Source organism: Monoraphidium neglectum (assembly GCF_000611645.1).
Source record: "Monoraphidium neglectum strain SAG 48.87 unplaced genomic scaffold scaffold01469, whole genome shotgun sequence".
Taxonomy (NCBI): domain Eukaryota; kingdom Viridiplantae; phylum Chlorophyta; class Chlorophyceae; order Sphaeropleales; family Selenastraceae; genus Monoraphidium; species Monoraphidium neglectum.
In genome coordinates this window covers 4,739-14,627 of record NW_014012159.1, presented here as the reverse complement: position 1 = coordinate 14,627, position 9,889 = coordinate 4,739, and the positions used below count along the sequence as shown (strand labels likewise).

The 9,889-nt window shown below is 64.9% G+C and overlaps 2 protein-coding genes across 2 annotated transcripts; one reads left to right on the top strand and one right to left on the bottom strand.

Moving 5' to 3' along the window:
• Nucleotides 1-3,856: 3,856 nt before the first annotated feature.
• MNEG_7985 (thiamine biosynthetic enzyme) lies at nt 3,857-6,287 on the top strand (the record flags this gene model as incomplete). Its single annotated transcript, XM_014043543.1, has 7 exons — nt 3,857-4,087; nt 4,309-4,368; nt 4,610-4,873; nt 5,070-5,229; nt 5,486-5,574; nt 5,815-5,914; nt 6,112-6,287. The coding sequence occupies 7 exons, from the start codon at nt 3,857-3,859 to the stop codon at nt 6,285-6,287; spliced, it is 1,080 nt and encodes a 359-aa protein (XP_013898997.1).
• A 1,572-nt stretch (nt 6,288-7,859) lies between these two features.
• On the bottom strand, nt 7,860-9,601 carry MNEG_7984 (hypothetical protein; the record flags this gene model as incomplete). Its single annotated transcript, XM_014043542.1, has 5 exons — nt 7,860-8,030; nt 8,268-8,336; nt 8,552-8,698; nt 9,067-9,286; nt 9,594-9,601. Coding segments are annotated over 5 exons (615 nt in total), but the record flags the coding sequence as incomplete, so codon positions are not given.
• Nucleotides 9,602-9,889: the final 288 nt, after the last annotated feature.

Below are 9,889 nucleotides of genomic sequence, written 5' to 3'. Positions count from 1 at the left end.
CACCCGCGGCGGCGGGCGCGGGTCGATGAGGATCAGCAGAGCCGCGGGGCCCCCGTGCACCAAGACTCGTGCTGATGTCGCATGACGTCACCATCTGCACCGCCGCTTGGACCCCGTCCCGCCCTGCACGCCCAACGGCTGTGCTGCAGCAAAGAGATCAGCTGACTCAGCGTCCCCGCCAGGCGTCAGATGCCCGATTCCATGCCCAGCCTGCAGCTGCTGCCTCATGTGCCGGGACGTTGCCCCTATCAGGCGGGGACGTTTTTGTGGGTGGGGGGAGGACTAATGGTGCCTCACAGTGGGCCAGAACAAGCTCGCCCACACGGCTACGTCTCTCACGCCCAACCCAGCGAGCGCCCTTCATTGCGCACCCCACCCGCGGCCGCGCCGGCCGGTGTGGCCTGTCAGCCGTGCCGATCGGTTCGCTCTGCCTGTTGCCCCCTCTCAGTTTGTGGGTGCTTGCCCCTCTCTTCGTTGACCGGTTGGTTCCCCGGACTTATTCCTGGGATTCTGGCCCCGATCCCTTCCGCTCGCCCTTTCAGCCGATCCCTTCCGCTCGCCCTTTCAGCCAGCCGTCTGTCACCGCCTTGCACTCCCGCGTCCTCCTTCTGGGCGCCCAGATGCCTGGGCACATCACCTGTCCCTCGAGCGCGCACCGCGCCCACAGTCACTTGTCGCCGCACAGCAAAACTGCGCTGTCCGCCGCCTAGCTAGCTCCCCACGTTCAGTCTGCCCGTCCGTCCGCACACTCCCGGCGTTACTTGGCGCACGCTGTTGAATGACTCATGCGACGCAGCTGGTGGCTGGCGTGGCCGCCAGCCTCATTGTACCACTAGAATGCCCAGCCAATGCGCTGTCATGTGTGACTGCATCAACTCCTAAGCAAAAGGAGCATAGTGAGAGGCACAACTGGGTGCTGTCTCTGTCCCTGTCGCCTCCACCAACTTGTGCGTCCACGCGACGGGCTGCCATGACATCCGTCGCACGCTGCGCACGTCCCGGCTTATGAGCTGTGCCAGCCGCGGCAGCGGCCGTCCTGCACGAGCAGCGGCCGGGCGCGTCGCATTTGATCATGTTCAACATTAGCCGTCTCGTCTGCTTTGATCTGGCAGGTACAAAGGAAAAAGGCCGAGCCCTTGTGACGTCATGTAATATATACGACGATGACGGGTCGTGATGTCATCGGACAACATATAATCATCTTGTGGCAGGAGCACAGTTGCAAAGCGCAGACAGGTTTCAGGGCTTAAGTCGGGGAACTGGGCCATCGTGGACAAATTTGGCAGCTGGCGAGCGTCAGAGGCGATGCTGCAGTGGCACCACAATTGGTGAGCCGTGGGCCCGACCGGCCGCAGCCGTCAGCAGCGACAGCCCCCACCGACCGCAGCCCCCTGCAGTGCACACACGAACGTGCGTGAGTGTGTGTGCCAGGAAAGCAGGCGCCGCGGCGCGCGGGGGCCAGCGCAGGTTGGATGGGGGTGACGGCCGAGGCGCGAGAGGCGGGTGTGGGGCAGCACGCGAGTTGGCCAGGCGCGGGTCAGGGCCCCACGTGTGGCGCTGTGCTGGGCCACATCCAACCGCGGCAAGCAGGGTGGCGTTATCGTCCCCATTGACGGGTGCGCCGCGGCCCGGCTGTGCCGACTCACGCAGCAACCGTCAGGGGAGGCGAGGGCGGGCGCGGGGGCGCCAGATGCGCAGATTGCTGTGCGGCACCATTACTGACGGTGGTGGACTCCGTTGTGAGGACGCAAGTCCCCCAAAGTGGCAGGCTTGCAATCTACATTACAGTATCGATGGTCTTTATAGTACCTTTATGTACATATGTATATTTTTGTAGACACTATACTTGTAGTATCTTTGTCAGCGTACTATACCTGCACGGCAAAAGATTTGTCGACAAAACATCCTTCAAATGTTTTGGTCAATATTGGCATCCACCCAGCTGTGGCGGGAGATGCACCTCCCTACGCCTAAGGCCGCACGGCTGCAGCACTGCTGCTGAACGCACTGCAGCAGCTGTTCGTGTCCCCCAGACCCGGCGCGCAGCATCTAGACGTGGCGGCGGCGGCGGGTGCGACATGGCGCTTCGACGAGGGACGCGGCTGGCCGGCCCGTCTCGCCACTGGTGATTGGCGATGGCGCGATGCGCCCCAACCTCGGCCCCCCTCGCCCCCCCCCCAGGGTGCACCGTCAGCTGCTGCTTGGCCCAAGCCCTAACCTTTCCAGGGTAAACCCGGCAAGAGCAGCCATTGCTGCCCCCAAAGGTCAGCGATTACCAGACCGATGCTCGAGGCTGCATTCTGCTCACCAGAACGCGTTCAGATCCTTTGGAAACCAACTGCTGGAGCAGGCGCAGGCGGCGCTACCACCGCCGCCGTCCGCTGAGGGCATGACAACTTGCCACCCGTCGAGGCTGTCGGTGTTGCCTGGCAGCCGCAGCAGGGCAGTGGGATTGGTATCCAGAACGCGAGGGGCCGGGGAACGGCGGGGGCGCAGTCAGGTTGTGAACAGCAGGAAAGTGTGCCTCTGTGGCGCGCCCGCTCCTAGGCGTTGCTCTCGGTACTCGCGGCGGCTGCTCTGTGTTCTCATCACGGTGTATTTTGTGACCAGCGCTGCTGGCGGCGAGGGCCGCGGTCTGCGGCCGTGTGGTGTGGTTGGCCGTGGCACAATTGGCTGGTGGACCGTTCGACAGAGCGGTTGGTGGCTGGCATGACTTCGTCACCCTCGGCGGATGCCTCTATGCCACATTGGCTGTGATTGCTTGCAAGCTGTCCAGGCCGTTGTTGCAATGCAGCTCTTGGGTGCAACACTTCACTGCAGCTCAGCTGTCTGCCACACACGATGCCGTCGCTTCCACGCTGACACAAGCGCCAGCTTCAAAGTCTCCCAAGTACGGCCAGCCCCCGCACTGCCACGGATGCTCAGTGCGTCCAGAGCATCTCTCACGGGTCGGGGAGGACCTATTCGACCGCCTGACGTTTCTGGAAACTGAACCGGGTTTCTGGCCCCGCTCAATTTGAGGCAATGCGCATGCATATCGTGTTCATTCCACAAGCTATCGTACGCCTACCGGTGAGTCAATGAGGGGTCTTGCGCGCCCCCACAGAACGTTCAGATCACGCACCCCTGGTGGGGAAGCCCTGCGCTGCCTGGCCGCACATCTGGAGCCCCTATGGCGATGCCCTGATCGCCCCCATGTGATCGCAGGTGCACCTTCGCGCTCCTTGGCCCTCCAGCCCACAGCCTTCAGGTGAATTGGTGTACCCCCGTCGACGAGGCTCCCGGGAGCCCTCCGCCCCCCAACACCAATCGCATTTGCATGTGCATACCTTGATTATATTGCGCGTGGGCCCGATGCCGCCAATGGTCGCCAGGTCATGCGTTCAGATCGCCTGTAGGTGATCTGTCACCTTTTGGGCATGCCTGCCATCCCTCTCCGTGTTGCTGACCCTCCTACGCCCAACGGGTGCCCGAAAGGGCTGAGATCATACCGTTATTACCGGATCAGGATAATTCCTGCGTCGGGAAGGGCCTCCCTCTTTTTCCTGCACATGCACCGGACCATGCAGGCCCCCTTGTGTGACGGAGCGCACGCCACCAGCGGCCGTCCGCCGCGCCGCCGCCTGCCCGGCGCGGCGCGGCAGCGGCCGCCGTCCCCAGGCCGGCCCGGCTGACGCCCCGGCGCCGTCAAGGGCCTGGCTGGGAGCGCGCGGCGCCCTGCGCACGCCCTCCCAGACCAAGGGCCCGCCCGTCCCTCCTGCCAGCCAGCCCAGAGGCGCAGCACCAATGCCCCCTCTCCCCTCCCCGAACGCCGCCGGCACGCCGTACCGCCCCACAGCCCCTCCTACCTGCAACAATGGCCTTCGTCGTCTCCCGCTCGGCCCTGTCCGTCTCCGCCGTCGCCACGCCCTCGGGCAAGCGCGCCGCCGCCTCGCGCGTCGTGCCCCGCGCGGCGCTCAACGACAGCGCCCCCAAGCTGTTCCGCGCGAGCGGCGCCGACGCGCCGGCGCAGGCTGCGGCCGGCGCGCCGGCCGCGGTGGCGACGCCGTTTGATGACTACCGCTTCGCTCCCATCCGCGAGGCCACCGTGAGCGCGTAGCAACACGCGGGTTGCGGCTGGAAACCATGCGCCTTCCCCTTGCGACGAACCCTGACGAATGCCGCCCGCGCCTGTCGCCAGTTTTGCGGGTGCCCTTTCTCGCGCCTTCATCCCAGGCGCCTCCCAGGCGCTCCCGGTCAGCACCTTCCAGGCGAGACCCCCAAGTATGCTTTCCTCCACACCCGCCCTCGCCCCCCCTCTCCCCAAAGGTGTCTCGCGCCATGACCAGCCGCTACTTCAAGGACCTCGACACCTACGCTGAGGCCGACGTGAGCCACTGCTTTTCACCGCGTGCCCCCACTCCTCCCTGCCCCCCCTGCTGCCACTCCGCCCTGCTCCCTTAGCACAGCGGCCCAGCAGCGCCGCTTCGGCTGATGCAGCGTTACAGTCGCTTCCTGATTAGTACATTAGGATTTTCCGGCCCCAAAACCGACCCTAATTTGCTCTTCCTCGTTGTCGTCATGCCTTTTCAACCCCCTATCGTCCTCCCGACTCTCCGCTCCAAACCAGGTCGTCATCGCCGGCGCCGGCTCCGCGGGCCTGGCGTGCGCCTACGAGCTGTCCAAGCTCGCCCCCGACGCCAAGATCGCCATCATCGAGCAGAACGTGTCCCCCGGCGGCGGCGCGTGGCTGGGCGGCCAGCTCTTCAGCGCCATGGTCATCCGCAAGCCCGGCCAGGCCATCCTTGACGAGCTGGCCGTGCCCTACGAGGACGAGGGCGACTACGTGGTTGTAAAGCACGCCGCCCTCATGACCTCCACCCTGCTCTCCAAGGTGCCCCCCCCCCTCCCCCTGTTGGTGGCTTTCCACGTCCCTGGTGGTCCTGGTTTTCTGCCATGTGTGTGACAAAGCACACCCAGACTCACATTAAAGCCACTGTACACCACCATGCTGGTCCCCTCTCTGCTTTTTCGGATCAGCCCGTCACTCATCACGCTCGCTTCCCTCTCCCCCTTCAATTGCACCACAGGTCCTGCAGGCGCCCAACGTGAAGCTGTTCAACGCCACCGCGGTGGAGGACCTCATCGTGCGTGACGACGCCGTCAGCGGCCGCCGCATCGGGGGCGTCGTCACCAACTGGACCCTGGTGACCCTCCACCACGACACCCAGTCCTGCATGGACCCCAACGGTGGGCCGCCCCCATCGTCGCTGCTGCTGCTGCTGCTGCTGCTGCTGCTGCTGCTGCTGCTTGTTCGTGTTGCTAGTTGTGATACGAGGCGTGGCCCGCCCTGTGTGAGGGTCATGGGGAGCGCCGGCGCCTGGCTGCTTTTTGCCGCGCGCCTTGTCCAGCAGCGGTGCAGGGCTGCGGCGCCTGCCTCCCTTACGCTTCATGCCCCTCGCCTGACTGCGCACCCCTCCATCCGCCCTTCTTTCCTCACCCGCAGTCCTGGAGGCCAAGGTCGTGGTGTCGACCTGCGGCCACGACGGCCCCATGGGCGCGCACTCCGTCAAGCGCCTGGCCAAGCTCGGCATGGTGCGGCCGGGATCTCTGGGGAGGGGGCCCGCAATCCGCCAAAATCCAGCCCCCTCTGGTACCCCGACTCTTGCCCGTTCCCTGCGTCAGTGAAATCCGTCCGGCCTGCAGCCCCAGCTCCTTACCCGCGTTCTGGAGGGCTGGTGTCTGCCTGCTTGCCGGACTGGACCCTTCATTTCAAGGGAAACGCGCGCTGACGCACATCATGCCGCACAACCCCCTCCCCTAAACCCTTCCCAGGTCGACGAGATCCCCGGCATGGCTGCCCTGGACATGAACGCGGCCGAGGACCGCATCGTCGCCAACACCCGCGAGGTGGTGCCCGGCATGGTGCTCGCCGGTGAGTCGACATGACGCCACGCCCCCCCCCCCCTCGCGCCGTCTGCTTTGCCGCCTGGCAGCTTTTGTGACACGACACAAACGCGTTTCTGCCAGGGCCAGGACACTTCAGGAATCCGCCTGGTGTCACGTGCGCCCAGCCATCCCTGGCTCATGGTCTTTCCTGCCACGCCCTCAATATCCCGAACCCTCCCCCAGGCATGGAGCTGTCTGAGATCGACGGCTCCCCCCGCATGGGCCCCACCTTCGGCGCCATGTTCGTGTCCGGCCAGAAGGCCGCCCACGTGGCCCTCGGCGTGCTGCGCCGCCGCCAGGCCCAGGAGGCTGCCGCCAAGGCCGCCACCAACGCCGCCGCTGAGGCGCTGGCTGCCTGAGCCTGACACTGTGCCGCCCTGATCAGTCCGCCCCGCATTTCGGGGTGGTGGCACCCCGCCTGGCAACGGTTGCAACGGCATTAGAAGGTATTTGGCACGGTGCCTTGCACCAGCTGCCTGTCGCTGTGCTTGTGTCGCAAACCTATTACGCGACGCCGCGCATCGCAGGCGCTAACCTGTAACAACATTACACTTGGTATGTGACCAAATTCTTGCGCACGTGTCATTTCGGAAGTCAGGCAGTCTTGCAAATCGGTAGCCTTGCCCTTGACTAGAGCGAGCATGCTAGCCTGGAAGATGTTGGAAGGGGCGGCAGGAAAGCTAAGGAGGGATGGATATGGCCTCAGCAAACAAGAAAATACAAAAACGATGGCAAGTAAGCTGGCCGTGCCAGGCTGGCAGCCAGGCGGGGCACACACCCGAGTGGCCCTCGCCCATGGCGGCCTCCCGCACTACTGGAGCCAGGACGCGTGGGGAGCAACCGCCCCTACATCCCGTCCTACATTGCCTGGCAGCACAAGGCTGCCAGGCAGCGGGGTAAGAGAACCTGACGGCTGACTCAGCAGCAGTTCCAGCGAACTCGTGACAGGTGCATACAACCCTGCCTGCCCTGGCTGGCTGACAAGGTGACAAACCTGCACCCTGGTCAAAGACTTGAGTCGGCGGGGTGTGCCATGTTTATTACACCATTTGTATCTGGTCATTCAGATTTGTAACCGATTCCGGAACGGATGCGGTGCTCACATGGATTCTCGTGAGGGGTTTGACCTTCCATTGACTGAGGGCGGGTCAGACGAACGCAAGGCGACAAGGCGCGGTTTTATGGATGCTTGACACAAAAAGGGTTCAATGGAACGCCGGCAATACCTCGAACTCATGGCCAACCGTCAACGCCGCGCGCGCGGCTGGTTCTCCACCGCACTGGTCACAAGGCCGCCCACGCACCGGCACGTTGGCAGTGCGGCCCGCGCGGTGCGTTCGTGGCCGGGCGGATCCACGCGGGGGCGCGGCTGCGGCGCATTGAAGGGTGCACGCTGCCTCCTCGCCTGGCCGATTCGCCGGCCCTTGCCGCGACGGGGTGGGGCCCAAACGGCAGAGGACGTCATCGAAGGTATTGAAGGTGTGGACCTCAAAAGTTATTTCAGCTCCCAAAAGGCGGCCCCTCACGGCGCCAACTTGAGCGGGAATTCGCAACCATCAAAGAGGGCGTGGCGGCAGCAAGCGCGTGCGCCAGCCGGCGGGACGCAAGTGCCAACGCGGCGAGCAGGCTTGGCGCCGCCGCGGCGCCGCGCCAGGGGTCGAAATTGCATTGCATAGACTGCGAGATTGTGGGCTGCGAAGCGCAGGCAGGCGCCGTGCAAGTCACAGCACGCCTGAGTGGGGGTGGCTTTGGCGGCTGCTGCAGCCGCGCCAATTTAGGAGGAAACATACAAAACAATTTGCCAGTGTGTCAACACATCATATGGAGGGAGGCGACACGCGCCATTGTCTAACGCATGCGCGCACACACACAGGTCTGCGACACCCGTTGGTCGCCCAGAGGCGGCGCCAGCTGACGGCAGGGCGGCGCGGCTAGCCGCCCGCCCTGGGGCCGCCGGCGCCCGCGCCTGCGCCGGGGGCCGTGCTTGAATCCCCAGACCCGGCCGCTGGCTCGGCGTCCTGCTGCTGCATGCGCTTCCACGAGCGCCAGAGGCCCAGCAGCGACGGATGGTAGGGGAACCCCGCGGCCATCATGGAGGCGATCTGAGGGGAAGCATTTGGGGGGGGGGGGTGCATGATGGGGAGGCACATCAGAGGCGCGTGCGCGCCCTGGCAGCTTGCGGGCGGGCCAAAACGCAGGGTCCCGGCGCTGAGGTGGCGTGCGAGGACCGCAAACCCTGCGCTCGCCGTGCCCAAAAACTGCGGGACGCCGTTCTCCTGTGCGCAGGCTCTGCTCGTGGGGCGCAGGCGGGGCCTGCGGCGCCCGCCCTTGCCACGCACCTGCAGCGGCGTGAGGGTCTCGTGGCCGAACGCCAGGCTTGCCGCCACGGCCATCCACCCGTGGAGGGCCTGAGGGAGGGCCGGCAGGGATGTTTGGCGCACGCTGCGCCCGGTGGTGCGCGCGCTCGTGGTGCCGGCGGCTGTTCTGCACGCGCTGCGCCTCTGTGCCGTCGCTCTGTCATCGCTGTGCCCTGCAGCACTCATATTGAGGCGAACGCGCGCGCGCGCGCACACACACACACACACACACACACACACACACACACTCGCTCTGAGCCGCGCACCTTGAGCCCCTCTGCCCGCTGCAGCACCAGCTCCCCGGCTTCTACGTCATGGGCGTCAGGCTGGTCCCGCGTGAGAGACTCCAGCTCTGACTGGATGGCCGCGCTGCGCGCGCACAGCATCTCCGCCAGGCAGTCCGTTATGGCGCCCTGAGAGCGGTGCCGCGAGTGTGTTTGCATGTGTGCGTGGGTGCATGTGTGAGCATGTGACTGCGTGTGCATGGATGTGTGTGTGTGTGCGTGTGTGTGTGTGTGTGCGTGTGTGTGTGTGTGTGTGCGTGTGTGTGTGTGTGTGTGTGTGTGCGCGCGCGCGTGTGTGTGCACATGAGTGTACACGTGTGCGACACAGCATGTATGTGTCTCAGCACCAGAAGCTCGGCCCAGAAACCCTTTGCTCGGAACCACCATAGCGCAAGGCGCGCCGGGAGACCTACGCCCCACAGCCTTGCCATGGCCACTCTGCCCTCCCCTTTAAAATTGTCCCATCCCAGCCTCTGCCACCGGCCCCCGGCCCCCACCTGCTGGGGAGTGAACTTGGTCTGCCGCACCACGTACTCCCACAGATCCTCATTGGGCGGCTCTATGAGCGGCTCCAAGGTTCCGAGGTCCATCAGGGTGATCTGGAACAGCGCCTCGGGCTTCTTCACAAGAAACAGCGCAAAGACCGCCCACTTGCGGTCGTTTGCCGCCCTGAGCCGCCGCTCCGCCGCGGCCGCGTCGGGGGCGCAGTTGATCACGCTGCGGGGCGGCGTTCGGGGGAGGCGGGCGGGGCAAGGAGGTGCATGGTTGGTCAGGCGACGCCGGCCGGCCCAGGCTAGTTGAAACGGCATCGCAATCGCCCGCTCCCGTCTGCTCGTCCACATGCGACAAGCTGGTTTGGATCGGATTGACGGGGCTGTGCGTCTGTCCGACAGGCAAGGCAGGGCAGCGCTGCAGCCGCGAGCGCTGTCCCAGGCTTCGTCTGCAGTGCGTGTGCTTTTGACCGCAGCGGCCATCGTGGGCGGGGGCTCACTGGCTCATGTCTACTGCCACGCTGCGCACGTACTGGACTGCCTGCAGGGCAAGTCGACGTGACATAGTGTTCCAAGTTTGCGGGTGGTTGCAAGACATGTGGAGGGGCGTGAGTGTAGATGTGCGCGCGTGCATGTGTGTATTTGTGTGGGTTTGTGTGTGTGAGCGTGTGACTGTGTGTGTGTGTACGGATGCGTGCGGGGTTTGTGAGTGTGACCATGTATGTGCTCATAAACACCTCGCACTCATTTCAATGCAAGCAGCTGCTTCCACGTTCAAGGTGCATTCAGCCTGGCTCGCTCGCGCCCACACCCAACGCCTGCCCCGCTG